At 46.3% G+C, this 16,786-nt stretch overlaps 1 protein-coding gene across 1 annotated transcript; it reads left to right on the top strand.

Annotated features, from left to right (window-relative positions):
* Nucleotides 1-316: 316 nt before the first annotated feature.
* Nucleotides 317-6,257, top strand: TEX52 (testis expressed 52). The gene is made up of 3 exons (XM_060658721.3): nt 317-479; nt 1,544-2,094; nt 5,792-6,257. The coding sequence occupies exons 1-3, from the start codon at nt 384-386 to the stop codon at nt 6,084-6,086; spliced, it is 942 nt and encodes a 313-aa protein (XP_060514704.2). The 5' UTR covers nt 317-383; the 3' UTR covers nt 6,087-6,257.
* The last annotated feature ends 10,529 nt before the right edge of the window (nt 6,258-16,786 follow it).

The following is a 16,786-nucleotide window of genomic DNA, read 5'->3' as shown; positions in this document are numbered from 1 at the left end:
GGAAAGGCCTGCAGAGGGGCAGGACCCTCCCCTCCTGCAGGATTAGGGAAGGGTGGGCACAGTTTTAGATGCCTCATGGCCACCTCCACCCTAATCCAGGGCCTGGAAATCAGCCGGCCCTGCTTCTTTTCTCTTCCTGCCCTTCTAGGCAAGCCCTTCCCAGAAGCCCCTCTGGTTACCATCTTTTGCAATCAAAACTTAGGAGTCCTATCCCATGCCTGTCTCGCCTGAAAGGCAGCCAGGGCCCAGGGGACTGATGAGTGCTCCCAGGGAGAGGTAAGGGCCTCCTCCTGCGACACCATCCAAGAAACATCACCATAGCAACCCCAACAGCAAACAATGCTGCCAGGAAAGTCTTCCCTTACCAAGCTGCTCCTCCTGGCATGGCAGTCAGGCCCAGAAGAGGAATGGCCAGTAGCCCACAGAGACAACCCAGAGGGCGGAATAATCCACTCCATGTCCAAGAACCTTTCTTACAGGTAGGAGGTGGGGCCCCATCTCCACAGCCTATCTGTTTGCACCCTGCTGGACTAAGTCCTCCCCCTGGGATGGGCCATACTTTCCTCTGGTCAGTAGATGTGGCCCAGAGCTCTCCACTTACTTCCTCTCTTAATCCTGTACTACTGTGAACACAGAGCTCAGAGCAGAGGAAAGGAGGTGCCTGGTTATTACACCTCCCAGCCCCACCTACTAGGGTGATGCTGTGGAAATGACAGAGGAGTGAGCCCAAGAGACAGGTGAGCTTTTAGGATCAATAAAGTCCTAGGGTGGAAAGGAGGGAGAAGCACTTTAGAAGAGCATATATGATAAGTAGTGCAGACAGATGGCTCGAGTCCCAGCTCTGCCACTTGGGTGAGCTATTTGCCCTCATTGTGTCTTGCTTTTTGCATCTTTGAGATGGGACAGTAACAACGCTTGCTCACAGGGTTATAGGGTTAACTGAGTTGTAGATGTATTTAGCACAGTGTCAATACATATTTGCTACTGTTTATTTCACGGGAGGTGGGACACAGAAAAGGGAAAGAGGCAGCCTTCTAGATATTTTCCATACTTGCTTGTATTTGGATGAGAAGTGAGGGAAATGCACCAATGACAGTAACAGGTCGAGTCCGGGAGAGAAGAGCACCTGGGCTGCTCTTTCCCGAGAAAGCTTTTCCTTCTATGCGCGTTGCCCGGTAATGGGCACTACCCCTCACTCCACCCCCCACCCCACCCCCACCCCCACCCCTCAGTATCCTCAGGCTTAGGAGCACCAGCTCCAGGCAGGGGTGCGGGAGAGCCAGAGCGCGGAGGATGTGGAGTAAAGAGTGGAGAGAAGGGAAATCAAAACCCAACAGACGGAGAGAGAGCGAAAGCTGAGGAATCCTACAGAGCGGACATAACTTCTGACGGCAGGGCAGGCGCGGAGAGAAGGGTTCCGGCCAGGCCACCGTGTCCTGATGAGAGTCCGGGGTCCGAGGAGGCCGGCAGCTTGTTGTCTCTGCGGCTGCTCCTGGAAAGAGAGGCCGAGCGGTCCCCCCGGCACCCTTTTGTCTCTCCCTAGATGGCCCACGCCCGAGAGCCCCTCCTGACCCACCAACCGCGGGCCCGGCGTGAGTTCCTCCTCCCCAGTGAGCCCGGGGAGTGGCCCGGCTTCACCCGGCAGGCCTACCACCGGCTGGCCCTGAAGCCGCCGCCTTGCACCGAAACGAAATCCGAGGTGCGCCGCCGACTGATCCGCCCTTGGAAGGACGCGGCGCCGCACACGTGGGGCTTTCACACGTGGCTCGATGTGGGCCGTTTGCCAGCCACCTTTCCCACCAGGCCCGACAGGCCCTACGACAGCAACGTGTGGCGCTGGTTGACGGACTCCGGGGCCCACGGCCGCCCCCCAGCGGAGCCTCCCATCCCTCCTCCCTCCTGGATGGGTCCCAACAGCTTTCTGACCTTCATCTGCTGTACTCCCATCTTCGCGGACGACAACAGGAAAAACCAGGTGACCGTCAGGACGGTGCAGGAACTGAGGGAGCTGGAGAAACTCAAGCTGAGGAGTGAAGCAAGGGCACCTCCCCTCGACGCCAAGGGCAACATCCTGCCCTCGAGGAAGTTCAAGAAGTAAGAGGAGCTCCTTCCTCTCTCTGATTCCTGTTTTCTGATGCCGCCTACCTTGGTACTCTGACCTTCACGCCTTTGGGCATCTGACAACTAAACTCTGTTTTAAGTGTAGCTGGAAGGAAGGTGTGGGAGCAAGAGAGGGGACAGCCAGGGGAGAGGCTTAACCGTTTAACTAGAATGCAGGGGATACAACTAGGTGCTTAACACCTGCTAGGCCCTGGCAGTACAGAGAGATGTCATCCAGTCCCTTCCTGCAGGGAGCTTATGAAAGGCAGAGACCTACCTACACGCATGGAAAGGCAGCTGACCATTCAAGCCCACGCGTGCTACATGCCCAAAATGTGACACGGATAGGGAGTGTGGTAAGAACATCAATTACTAGTGGAAAGTCCTGAGATCTGGAGTCAGAGGTTTAGGTTAAAGTCCAGACTAGGCAAATTGTTTCGTTTTTCCAGACTCAATTCCATCCTTGATAAAATGGGGACAGTAAACACCATGTCTACCAACCTCGGTGAAGAGAAAATGGGTAATGAATATATGAGAGCACTATACAAAAAAACATGTTACTACAGAAATTCAGAAGAAGGAGGGGGTGCTGTGGGCTGGAGCATTCCCCCAGGAAGCCTTTGTGGGGAAACCAGGTAAAGGCTGGAAGGGTAGGAAGCCCTCAGAAAGGTAGAAAGAAGGGGGTAGAGGGTTGACTGGTCTGAGAAGAGGCAGCAGTGTGGAAGGAGTTACTGGAGTACCCAACAGCCCTTCCTCCCTGCCACTGTGGGAGCACACACAAATCTCCAGTCTAGTCAAGGGGATAAGAGGCAGGAAACGGAGTGGGGAATAAGGACAGAATATCTCAAATTCCAATCCCAAGGGCATTAACAGAAGCACTAAAAGGTTGGAGGGGAGGCTGTGGAGATTTTTGATTTTTTTTTTTTTAATGCCAACAGTTGGTGATTTTGAGAGAAGATTATTCAGGACCTTGGCTTCTCTCTGCAGCCCTCGCAGTACAGATTATTGGTTGCTAGTATGTGCTAACACTAGGGATACAAAGGTGATAAAACTTAGATCACTCCTCAAAAAATAAAAATAAACTTCAGTGAAATAATAGTGCCAGATGTTCTAATCACTTGAGTTATATTATTTATACCCTCCCACTACCCCAGATAGAAACTATTACTATCAACCCCATTTTACAGAGGGGGCATCTGAAACGGAAAGGTCACTTATTTCGCCCAAGTTCATATGGCCAGTGAGTGGCAGAGCTGGGATTGGAACCTAGAGAGCTCAGTTTTAGAACTGTGTTCTTAACCTCTGTGCTCCACTTCCCCTCCTGTCTACCTGGGGAATCAAAGAAGTTCACAGCTACTCCTGATGTGATATAATGTTCTATAAAGACAGCATAAGAGAAATACAATTATCCATAGAAAGAGCTTAGCACAATGCTCGGCAAACAGGAAACCTGTGTGTGATGGTAGAAGCCTTGTGGGTTCAAGAGCCAAACACATCTTAGGTTGCAGTCTACCCAGCTCAATCCCAAACTTGCTATACAACAAAGAAACTTGACTTTCTTTAAGCCTGACTTCCTCAAGTCTGGATTGGAGATGTACCTGGTACCTTGCAGGGTTGTTAGAAGACAAAAAGGCACAATGCCTGGTGTAGAGAAGGGGGCTCAGTAAATCGTGTCATTAGTACACTGTCCCCGTGAGAGAAGGATCCTTGTTTCCCTCTGTTTGCTGCTGGAGGCCCAGTTCCTGGAGCCAGGAATGAGAGAGTCACAGGCAAGGTTTTGCTGTTCACGGAGGATGTGGTACCTGAGCTACGTGGACCTTGAAGAATGTGTACAAATTCACTAGGTGGGAACTAGACAGGATGGTGGGAAGAAAGGCCCATCCAGTCGTGTTATTCCTTTCGAGCAGTTCTCTAAGGCATTAAAATATAGTTAAAAATGTCTCTAGATCAGCGACCAAGCACATTTTGAACATGAGAGACCCAGAAAGGACTTCAGACAGGTCTAAGCTTCAAGAAGTCCATGATGTTGGTGAGAAATAGAACATTTATACATAAACTCATGATATTGCTGAGAAATAGAACATTTATACATAAACCCATGATGTTGAGAAATAAAACATTTATACATAAATAGAACATTTGTACATATACATAAACCCATTTATGCATACATCAACTCTGGTTGATGGTACATACAATCACCTGGGTCTTTTTAAAAAATGTGTGAGACCCACCCATGAGATTCTAATTTACTTGGCGTTGGGGGTGTGCAGCTTGAGCACCGGAATTTGCAAAAGGCTCCTAGGAGTGATTCTAATGTGCAGCCGGGCCTGAGAATGTCTGATGTAAACCAAAGACAGTAAACAAGAGAACATCTACTGGACGAGGTGCAAAGCATGTTGAAACAGGAAATTTGCCACTATTCAACTATGTTTTTTAAAAGGTCCATTTCTCTTGGTTGAACCTAACACTACAGGCCTGTAGAAGAGGGAGCCATCAGATCAGGTGTCATATGGCAGCAGGTCAGAGCAGGAAGGGCTCTGAGACATCATCAAGTTCACCAGATGAGAAGGGGCCCTTGAGTTTCATTCTCTCTTCTTCCTGCTGGCACTGTGTTAGCAGAGGAAGTGGGACTGAAAGACAGAATCTGGATAATGAGATACAATATGTAAAAAGGATAGGAGACTGACCATCTAAACAACATAATTTCACCATCTTAACACCAAACACACACACAGGGTGCATGCTATCTGGATAGGCCAATATCCAATCAGGAGGAGAGACAGAAGTGATTCCCTACAACCTGATCATTCGTTAGCTTGTGTTAGCTTAATAGAAACATATTGGCAAAACATGGCTTTATACCTCAGTCTCAGGATGCGCACGACAAATATACTTTCAGAATACAAATGCATTATTTTCTTGTGGCACTCACATCAATGACAACAGTTGGTCACCCTTTGCCACCATCAAAAATCTAACAGGATCCCAATGATGATTCTTTCTTATTTTGAATGATTTTAGTTTGGGATCATGATTTGTTAGCATTTTATTATTGTCATAAGTTGAAATGATTCAGATTTTTTAAAAAGCCTACAGAATTTTTAAAAGTATTCTCTACATCCAGTGTAAGGCTCGAACTCACAACCCTGAGATCAAGAGTCGGATGCTCTACCAGCTGAGCCAGCAAGGCTTCCCAAGTCCATAGAATTTTTTATTTATTTTTTTTTTTTTTTAATTTTTTTTTTTTAACGTTTATTTATTTTTGAGACAGAGAGAGACAGAGCATGAACGAGGGAGGGTCAGAGAGAGGGAGACACAGAATCCGAAACAGGCTCCAGGCTCTGAGCTGTCAGCACAGAGCCCGACGCGGGGCTCGAACTCACGGACCGCGAGATCGTGACCTGAGCCGAAGTTGGCCGCTTAACCGACTGAGCCACCCAGGCGCCCCTCAAGTCCATAGAATTTTTAAGCATGATTTGATATTTAATACTAAGGCTTTTCAAAAAAAAATTTTTTCAAGAGGAACATGAAGAATTATAAATTTGGGGGCTTACCTTTGTAGCATTGTGAAAATAAACTTTGAGTAAGCTATGAAAAAAGCATCAAACTTTTCCTTCTTACTCCTTCCACCATGCCTGCATCCCTCTTTTGACCTCTTTGTTCTCTCCACACCCCTTTCCCCCAACAGGTACCGGCACATCTCAGCTGGTGGAAGGTTTGAGCCTGGAGGCCTCCAGCTCATGCCCAACCCACTTCCCAATGATTTCGCCAGGGGCTGGCCCTGCCCAAACCCTCTGCCTCATTACCAGGAGAAGGCGCTAAAACTGGCCTTCCTGCCTAGTGCACCCCTGAGCCAGGACCTCCTGAGGAATTACCAAACCCTGATAGAGAACCGGGTTGCCTTGCCCCTCTATCAACTCTCCAAGGCACAACCTGGTAAAACCTTAGTGAGGAAGACCAAGAGAAGACCTGGACAGAGCTAGTAAAGCCTCCAGCTGGGCAGGGACCACTGTGGGCTACAGCGTTCTCAACCAATGCACCTTCAACAAGAAGCTTCTGCAGAACAGAACCTCTGCACCATCCCTCCAACTGCAGGCCACCTCTGTCTCCCAGGCTCCTAGAGACTCTACTTAAACTCTAGATGATTATCTGTCTTCCTTGGAGGATGCTCTCATAGCAGGTGGGAGGATTGAATCAGGTAGAGCAGAGAGAGCAGAGGAGGATACAGCTTTTAGGGACAGAATGAGGAGTGGGGAGGAAGAAGGTGTGTGTGTGTGTGTGTGTGTGTGTGTGTGTGTGTGTGTTGGGGTGGGGGGAAAGGCACTGTAAGAAATGTGAATAAGAAATTACCTTTACTCCCATAATCCATTTGGAACAAAACTGGGATTGGTCAGGGTACAGGAAGCTTCTTAGACAAAATAACCTCAATTCCACACCTCCCTAGACCATTTTAATGTTGGACAGAGACCAGAAGCAACTCGGCTGGGTTGCAGTTCCCATGCAGGGTCTGGGGGAGCAGAGGTCAGGCCAAGGCTGGTGCTGGAAGATGGAAAAGTCAGGTCTGAGGAAGGCTGACCAGGTCTCTGTGGAGGAACAAGAGTACAACAAAGTGGAGATTTAAGGCAAAATAGTAGTCACCCCAGAGCATAATGTCAGGGCCTTGGGCCTATATTGTGGTTGACCCCAAATGCCTCAGCTTTTGTCATGGGGGGCCAGAGGCAAAAGGCCTAGAGTAGAGACAGGCAAATCGGGTTGGTCAGAAATGTGCTGACCCCAGCTGGGGTGGATATTGGGTATGGGAAACCCAGTAGAAGGCAGCAGGGAGGTGGCTGGAAGGGGAGAAGTTGTATGGTGGGGGCCTACCTCACCTCCTCTTGCCCCTGTGACACCCCAAGTTGGTCGTCTTCCTTGGCTGGGATTCTCCTGGCCTTCTGGCCACTGCCCTCTCACCCACTTTTCTCGAGCCCCCTAGGTACCTGGGAATCAAAACCCCACCAGGGTTCTAGCCCTGGTTTAACCACTGACCAGCTATATGACCTCAGGCTTTCAGTTTCTTCCTCGGCACAGTGGGAGCCATGGCACAGTGGGAGCCACGAGGGTACAACTAAGGGGAATAAATAAAATAAATGAAGTACCCGCAAAGTGTCTGAACATTGGAGGCCCTCCATAAACGAAGTTATCAACCAATCATTACTCATGGGATAAAAACAATGGATGGGCTATTATTCAGTCAAAAAAAAGGAATGAAGTACTGATACCTGCTACAGTGTAGATGAACCTCGACAATATCACACTGAGGGAAAGGAGCCAGACACAAAAGGCTGTATATGGTATGATTCTATTTACATGAAATATCTAGAATCGGCAAATCCATAAAGACAGAAGGTAAATTGCCAAGTGCTGGGGGTGGGGGAAATGGGGACTGACTGCTCAGTGGGTACAGGGTTTTCTTTTAGGGTGGTGAAAATATTTCAGAACTAAATAGAAGTGGTGGTTGCACAACATCATGAATGAACAAAATGCCACTGGATTGTATACTTTAAAAATGGTAATTGCTCAGGGAGCCTGGGTGGCTCAGTCGGTTAAGCATCCGACTTCTGCTCAGGTCATGATCTCACAGCTCTTGTGAGTTTGAGCCCCGTGTCGGGTTCTGTGCTGACAGCTCAGATCCTGGAGCCTGCTTCTGATTCTGTGTCTCCCTCTATCTCTGCCCCTCCCCCCACTTGTTCTCTCTCTCTCTCTCTCTCTCTCTCTCTCAAAAGTAAATAAATATTAAAAATAAAATTAAAATGATTACAATAAATAGGGTGTGATATAGTGAGTTTCCAAATTTTCTTCTAGTTCCAAATCTAAAGTTCTATTAATAGTTCTTCTCCTTAACACTTCTCCCCCTGATATGTATGGGGGATGGGTGGGGGCAACCAGAGCCAAAGGGTGAAGGAGAATTCTCTCAGTACTCCAGGGGCTTGCCAGAGCTCTGGGAATGTGCCCATTCTCCCCACTCTGGGTTAGGAATAATGGTGGAAAGCAGGAGGTCCCCTCACCTAGGATCCTAACATGTCAGAGCTGGGCAGGCCATGAGGACACAAGTCGAATCCCCTCAGTGTTTAGGTGGCCAACCGAGGCCCATGGGCAAGTGACTTGCTTGGGGCCACAAAGCCAAGCAGTCCCTGCCCCTCCTGGCAGTAGAAAGGAGGCTGGTTGCTAGGACTCAGGGGCTTGTTTTCTCATCCTGCCTCTCTTCCGTTATTCTACTTCTGCCCATGATGCATGGATTTTGTCACCTCCACAATGAAAGGCCCTGGGGAAACTTAGAAGGTTGGTATGAAGGTTTGGGGGGTGGGAGGAAGTAGGCCAGGCAGATGCTTAACCGACTGAGCCACCCAGGCTCCCTGAGCAATTACCATTTTTAAACTATACAATCCAGTGGTTCTTCACAGAAGGCTGCCTACCCCCTGGCCTGGAAGGTGCAGGAAAACAGAATGACAGAATGGTAAGGTGCACTTACACAGACTCCTGCCTTGGCCAACCAAGACCACTCAAGAGGTTGCTAGCCTCATGTCAGAAGGACTTCCACCCTTCCCACCAGCTGTTTGTTCTCTGGATAACAGTCTTTTTCCTGCTGGCAGGGAGACCACACATTATCAGAGGCCTTCTTGTCCACTGGCCACCCTAAACTGCAGAAGCAACACCCTGGAAATTCCTGATGCGGTGGGCCGTGGAGATCTGAGGGACAATGATAGCATCCATACACCCTCCTGGTCCTGGGGTCTCTTCCAAGGCAAGCCCCAGCTCAACCTGCTGGCAACCATGAACACCCCTCATCCCCCAACCCCACATTCACTAATAAATATGGCATCCTCGAAAGCCTCTGTTGGGGTGGAGTGGGGGATTCCTGTAACCCAGACCTGCCTTAGAGATCTACTGTCCTACCACAACTTTTGACGGGAAGCAGGGTGAGCATCCCTCCCTCGACATATCACCAACCCCATGGGACACCTTATGACCTGCTGAATGCCACCAGCCTCATGGAAACTGATTAATCTCACCCAGCACAGAGGCCTCAGAGCCACTTCCAGGTCAACACCTCCCCTTCCTCAACCACCCTATCCGTAAGCCAGGTAGAGTCTCATGAGCTGGATGGCCAAGGCCAGTTCAGGTCCCTGAGTTACCAGGGCCTGAGGAATGGTTGGGGGTCAGTGAGTGCTGGAGGCTGTGGGGCTGGGAACCCCTGAGGGAAATGCAGGGGTTTTGCCAACCATGATCTTCAGTCTTCATTCTTCATCTGGCTCTCTGCCAGTGTTGTCCTGTCTAATTGCCATCCCTCAAAAAGCCCCATTGCTGCTCCCCAGTGTGACACATCAGACATCCTCTCTCCAGGCTTCCCCAGATTCACTTCCCACCTTCCTCAGGGCCCTCTGCCCTGTCATCTCTACTCATCACTGACTTGCTTACTCCAAACCCTTTGTCTTCTTGCTTCTCTTCCACCTCCAAGCCCTCTCCTACTTGTACTGTCTGCTGAACCACATACATGTGTTTATTTACAATGTAAATAATTACTTCTTCCTATTTATCATATTTAGTGGTTTTCTGTGGCCACTCATACAGTTCCCCATCTCATGGTAGTCTCAAGCCAACACACACTCTGCAGGTCCCAGGACAGAACCTCACAAATGCCTCCATGCTTGTAAGCTAATGCTATTGCATCTTGCCATTGTTCAGAGGCAAAGGTTTTGCTGGGTGGCTCCCCTCGGCCCACCATCACTCCCACTGGATGTCCACTGAACACTGACACTAGGTATCATATATGGTTCTTAGAGAATAGTCTCTGACTTCGTTAGCATGAATGTCACTAGGAAATGGAGGTCATGTCTAGGGGTGCCAAGGGCAGGCCCAGAGCTTAGGCAAGGAGGAAGGGGGAAATGGAGGGAAATGGAAGCAAGAAAGGAAGCAGATAAACACAAGAGGGAGGAAGAGAAGTATTGAAGCCAGAGGAAAGGCAAAACAGGAGTCTCTGAAGCTCAGAGGTCCAGAATATTTGGTGGCATTGGGCAGCTTGGTCAGATTCTCTGAGGGTATTTGCAGGATCCAGATTTTGGCAAAGTCCCCCGCGGTGAGAAGAGTTGGCAAATAAATCCTATGGGTGCAAAGGAAAGGGGATGAGTAGAATAGGGTCTTGAATGATCCCCTAGGGCATTAGTTGAATTCTGAGGCTGAAAAATTCAGGCGGGGAACTCGACAGGCTGTTCTGGTGTCTCATCACCTGCGGAGATGGGGTAATAACAACATGTTTCCTCCTGTGTCCACTGGAGTCCTGCTGCCCAATGCATTCAACTAATGTCTTAGCCTGGTAGTTTTTGGGGTGGAGGTAGGGTGATACATTTCAAAACTGGTATGACCTCCTGGGACCTTTGCTAGACAGGAGAATTCTGGAAAACAGCTTCATTCCTGTCCTCAGCAGATCTGACAGGGCCAGAGGATAAAGACTGAAATAGAACTGGCTGCCTTTAACCTTCCACGGGCTCAAGGGAGCTGTTTGTCTAGCTCTGAATAACCCATTCTATGAAGAATATTCTGGGAATTTCCTTATGTGGCAGAGCAATGTCTGGGTGATTTCACTGTGCCAAATGAGCTCTCCTCCCCATCCCTACCATCAGAGATAAGAATTGGTACTAGTCAGCCTTGAAGAAAAAAGGTTACAAGAAGAGGTATAAAGATATTCAGAGGCATGAAAGTGTATCACAAGGAAGGTGGGAACCAGTTCATCTCCATCTCTACTAAGGCTTGGACAGGAAGGCAGGGATTCTGAATATAGGTACAGGGATTTAGATTAGATATAAAGAACTTCCTGAGTCAGTGGAGAGTTGTTGGCATAGATTAGATCAGGTTCAAGGAACCAGCTGTGAATCTATTTGGACCAGTGCCATCCAATAGAAATATAATAGACCGGTATATGTAACTTTAAATTTGTTAGTTGCCATATTTAAAAAAGTAAAAATAGGGGCGCCTGGGTGGCGCAGTCGGTTAAGCTTCTGACTTCAGCCAGGTCACGATCTCGCGGTCTGTGAGTTCGAGCCCCGCGTCGGGCTCTGGGCTGATGGCTCGGAGCCTGGAGCCTGTTTCCGATTCTGTGTGTCTCCCTCTCTCTCTGCCCCTCCCCCGTTCATGCTCTGTCTCTCTCTGTCCCAAAAATAAATACAAAACGTTGAAAAAAAAAATTTAAAAAAAAAGTAAAAATAAACCAATGAAGTTGATTTTTATAATGTACTATATTTTATTTAATACAATAGATCTGAAATATTATGAATATAAAATAATGTAATCCATGTAAAAATAGTTGAGATATTTCACATTGTTATCTTATATTGTTTTCAAAATCTCGTGTATATTTTACACTTATAGCAAAGCTCTCTTCAGCCTAACCACACCTCAAGTGCTCAATAACTGTATGTAGCTGGTGACTGCTATATTGGTCAGCACAAATCTAGACTTGCTAAGGGTTGTCTGACACCCAGTGGCAAGTATAAGGTGTGATCTGGTTTTATCTGAAGGCAGAAAGTTCTCTAGAGACCTGAGAGCCTCTGAGGGTAAAAGTCAAGAAAGCCTTAACTTAGGAGCCCCTCTCAGCCTTCCTCATTGCCAGAAATACAAAGACCCATCGCCCTCTGGCTGTTCTTAGAACCCACACAGCAGTGTTCTGTGTTCTCTTTCAGTAGAGGAAATCCCAACTTCCTCAGGTCTGTTGGACTTGGGGTTTGGCGGCTAGTCAACCCAAATGGGAAGAGCACTGCGCCAAGCAGAGCAAGGAAAAGGGTTCATCCTGGGGTAGACAAGGTAGCTCTATTCTCTCCATGGCAGGAGACAATGCTCCATACCTCAGTCAGTCTTCCTGGTGCAAGTGACTGGTCACCAGAGGAGCCAGGCTGGACAGAAGGGATGGACAGGTGTAAATCTACCCTGTGTGGGGTGTGTGGGGGGACAAGCACTGTCTCAGCCTACCTTATCTTACCTGCAATATTCTGAGTTCTCTGTCTGAGACACCCTTCCTCCAGGTATGTGCACAGCCTTCACCTTGTTCTCATCTCGGCACAGTGTCATCCACCCACCACCCTACCCCCATCACTCTCTCTCCTCTCATCCTGCTCTAGTTTTGTTCAGCATTTACCACAACCTGACATTATAAATGTCGTTGTTCCTTGTCTGCCTTCCAGGTTACAATGTGAACCCCATGAGGGTGGGGCCTTCATTTGGTTCACCATCCTAGGCCCAGAGCCTACCTCGGTGTCTGACACATAGTAGGTGCTCAATAAATATTTTTTGACTGAATGAAAGGAAAACTTGCTATAATTCAGAGGAGAACCAGTGCAGTGAGGGAGCCAAATCTCACACTTCCATTTTTCTCCTCATGAAATTTCTGAATCTGAATCCATTCACTTCAACATCTATGTGAACCACAAGATGAAATAAATGAGAGAAATTACAGATATTTCCCAAGTATCTTGGAAGGGAATATCTCCACTTCCTCTGTTCCTCACTGTAGAAGACTGGTTTAATATTCGTGAATAGTGCTCCTGGAAGTTTTCTCCCCCTGTGTCTCATCATTAGAGCTCAGTGTAGTTATCCCTTGTTAATGAACTGGTTTGTTGAAGTCTATAATCTTTAGGTTAAAAAAATGACCAGGGGATGAGCATCTGGCTGGCTCATTAGAAGAGTGTGTGACTCTTGATTGTGGGTTCAGGCCCCATGTTGGATGTAGAGATTACTTAAAATAAATAAGCTAAAAAAATGACCAGGGGAGGGGAGTGAGGTAAATTATTGGCAAAGACACAGACCACCCAGCTGAGGATACAAACTGCCTTCAGAGGTAAGTTATTGGCAACGACACAGAACACCCAGCTAAGGATACAAAGTGACCTCAGAACATTCCCTGGCACTCTCCACCATTTTTTTTTAGGATTAGATGAGGCTAGATTTTTTTAAGCCAAAGTATAGTTGACATATACTATTAGTTCCAGGTGTACTACATAGTGATTTGACAATTATATACATTATGCAGTGCTTGCTATTGTGAGTGTGGTTACCATCAGTCACCCTACAAAGTCTTAAAATATTATGGACTATATTCCCTAGGAGATAATTTTCACCCTCATGAATTATTTTTTATAGTTAGAAGTGAATCTCTTGGGGTGACTGGGTGGCTCAGTCTGCTGAGCGTCTGACTTCAACTCAGGTCGTTGTCTCATGGTTTGTGAGTTCAAGCCCCATATTGGGCTTGCTGCTGTCAGCACAGAGCCCGCTTCAGATCCTCTGTCCCCCTCTCCGTCAGCCCCTTCCCCCTTGTGCTCTTTCTCTCAAAAAAATAAATAAAACATTTTAAAAAAGTTTGCACCTCTTAATCCCCTATACCTGTTTTGCCTATCCCCCTAATTCCTTCCCTCTGGCAACCATCAGTTTGTTCTCTGTATTTATGGGTCTGTTCCTGCTTTTTGTTTATTCATTTGTTTTGTTTTTTAGATTCCACATATAGATGAAATCATGTGACATTTGCCTTTGACTTAATTCATTTAGCACACTACCCTCTTGGTCCATCCATGTGGCTGAAAATGGCAAGATCTCATCCTTTTTATGGTTGAGTAGTATTCCAGTGTGTGTGTGTGTGTGTGTGTGTGTGTGTGTGTGTGTGTGTACTACATCTTTATTCATCTATGGGTAGACACTTGGATTGCTTCCATATCTTGGCTATTGTAATTAGTGTTGTAATATGTATAAGGGTATATATATTTTTTCAAATTAGTGTTTTCATTTTCTGTGCATAAATACCCAGTAGTGAGATTTTATACCACATCTTTATCCATACATCTATTGATGGACATTTAGGTTGCTTCCATATCGTGGCTATTATAAATAACACTGCAATAAACATAGGGTGCATATATCTTTTTGAGTTAGTGTTTTTTTTAAGTTTATTTATTTACTTTGAGAGAGAGGGAGAGAGTGAACACGCAAGTGGTGGAGAGGCAGAGAGAGACAGGGAGAGACAGATCCCAAGCAGGCTCCACACTATCAGCACAGACCCCGATGCAGGGCTCAAACTCATGAATGGTATCATGACCTGAGCTGAAATCAAGAGTCAGACGCTTAACTGATGCCCCTTGAGTTAGTGTTTTTATTTTCTTTGGGTAAATACCTAAAAGTAGAATTACTGGATCATATGATAGGTCTATTTTTAGTTTTTTGAGGAGACGCCATACTGTTTTCAGACTGGCTGCACCAGTTTGCATTCCCACAAACAGTGCAAGAGGGTTCCCCTTTCTCCACATCCTCACAACATCTGTTGATTTTAGCCATTCTGACAGGTGTGAGGTGATATCTCATTATAGTTCTTATTTGCATTTCCCTGATGATAAGTGATGTTAAGCATCTTTTCATGTGTCTGTTGGCCATCTGTATGTCTCTGGAAAAATGTCTATTCAGTAGGTTGCCTTTTTGTTTTATTGATGGTTTCCTTTGCTATGTAGAAGCTTTTTATTTTGGTGTATTCCTAATTGTTTATTTTTGCTTTTGTTGCCATTACCTTTGGAGTCAGATCCATAAAAGTGTTGTTAAGGTCAATGTCCATGAGTTTACTGCCTTGTCTTCTTTTAAAATTTTAATGGTTTCAAGTCTTACATTTATGTCATTAATCCATTTTGAGTTTATTTTTGTGGATGGTGTGAAAAAGTGGTCCAGTTTCATTGTTTTGCGTGTGGCTCTCCAGTTTTCCTAGCACCATTTGTTGAAGAGACTGTCTTTTCCCCATTGTGTGTTGTTTCCTTTGTTGTAGATTCACTGACCATGGGTTTATTTCTGGGCTCTCTCTATTCTGTTCCATTTATTTATGTGTTTATTTTTGTGCCAGTACCATACTGTTTTGTTTACTACAGCTTTGCAGTATAACTTGAAATCTGGAATTGTGATGCCTCCAGCTTTGGTTTTCTTTTTCAGGCTTGCTTTGGCTATTCAGTGTCTTTTGTGGTTCCATACAAATTTTAGGATTGCTTGTTCTAGTTCTGTGAAAAATACTACTGGTGTTTTGATACGAATTTCACTGGATCTGTGGATTGCATTGGGTTCATCATCTTATCAAAGGGAGTTCTTTAGCTCCTTAAAAAAACTCGGCTTTCCGTTGCCAAAACATTCTCATTCTCCCTACAATTTGAGGAAAAGCAAATTTACAAAGAAAGAAAACAAAGAATACAAAAAAGGCAAAAGAGAGTTTTTTTACCCCTTAGCCCTACTCCAAGATGGTGTGCTAGATAATGAATGAGACAGTATTAGTTTGGGTCACAGAACACAGGGACCAATTTGACTCTTTTTGCACAGCTATATTCCAAAGAATGGCATTTCCTGAGCACTAGTGGTTCTGAGCGCCAGGCAACAAAAGCCTTGTCAGAACTGGAAAAGAGGTGATGCCGTCCCCAACCTCACTGCATCCAAACTGTAAACTCCAAAGGCTCCATTCTATACCACAGGTATGTTTACTCCTCCCTCGGGTTTTGTCTGCAGACCTAAGTGCACCGATGAGTTTGGAGACATCCCATCCATGTCGTCAGCCTGGCCCAACGCAACTTTGCTAAGTGCTCTGGAATCATCTCATTCTTGTTCATTGATAGCATTACTTTTCCAAGAAATGGATTAATGAAGGACTCTTGAAGATGTTGAAGGATTTTTCAAACCTAAAGAATGAATTGCCAAGAATAAAGTTGAAGGAGATACCTTTTAGTGTTGGCCTGCCCAGCATCATAGTATGTAGGCCACTCACTCATCTATCAATGCGTACAGTTGATCCTATCGAAACAATCACAGGAACCAGTGCAACATGTCAGTGGCCCCTCCTCGATCTCTATCCCAGGCAAACGTGTGGTGGTAAAGGATGCCAAGGCATGGGAAGGGGCTGGAATAGTCCACTGAAACTGTGTTTAAATGAAGCCAGGTTGTGGGTGGTCCAGAACTCAATCAATGGAATCATACTATAGCTTAGTTTTCATGCCATGATTTTCATCTCTGTCAGTCTTCTCTTTATGGCATAGTGGACACTGAGCAGCACTTGGGAGACAGAACATAAGGGGCTGATTCCTGGCTCTTCCATACAGTAACTGAATGTTAGGTGAGATTTCTAAGTCTCAGTATTAGCTTCCCAGGGGTGCCATAACAAAGTATAACAAATTGGATGGCTTTAACAATAGAAGATTATTGTCTCACAGTTCTGGGGACTAGAAGTCCAAGATCAAGGTACTGGCAAGGTTGGTTCTTTCTGAGGGTGCTGAGGAAGAATTTGGCCTAGGCCCTTCTCCCAGCTTCTGGTGGTGCTGGCAACCTTTGGTGTCCCTTAGCTTATACATGCATCACTCACACTCGGCCTTCATGTTTATGTGGTGTTCTTCCTGTGTGTACCTCTGTGTCCAAATTTCCCCTTTTAGCAAGGATACGGTCATATTGGATTAGGGTCCACCCTAGTGACCTTATCTTAGCTTGATTATGTCTTTAAAGACCCTGTCTCCAAATAAGGTCACATTCTGAGGTGCTGGGAGTTGGGACTTTAACGTACAGATTTATGGGGGACACAATTTAACCTGTACACCTTAACTACTTTCCCATCTGTAAACAGGGATCAAAACGCAATTCTTCCTCATATAATTGTCAT

The sequence above is a fragment of the Panthera onca genome, chromosome B4 (assembly GCF_046562875.1).
Source record: "Panthera onca isolate mPanOnc1 chromosome B4, mPanOnc1 haplotype 2, whole genome shotgun sequence".
Classification (NCBI taxonomy): domain Eukaryota; kingdom Metazoa; phylum Chordata; class Mammalia; order Carnivora; family Felidae; genus Panthera; species Panthera onca.
This window is presented reverse-complemented; position numbering and strand designations above follow the sequence as displayed.

Coding starts and splice junctions, on each gene's coding strand:
- TEX52 (XM_060658721.3), top strand. CDS start 384: ATGGCAGTCAGGCCCAGAAGAGGAATGGCCAGTAGCCCACAGAGACAA. Junction 480..1,543: donor TCCAAGAACCTTTCTTACAG/GTAGGAGGTGGG, acceptor GTCTCTCCCTAG/ATGGCCCACGCCCGAGAGCC. Junction 2,095..5,791: donor CCCTCGAGGAAGTTCAAGAA/GTAAGAGGAGCT, acceptor TTCCCCCAACAG/GTACCGGCACATCTCAGCTG.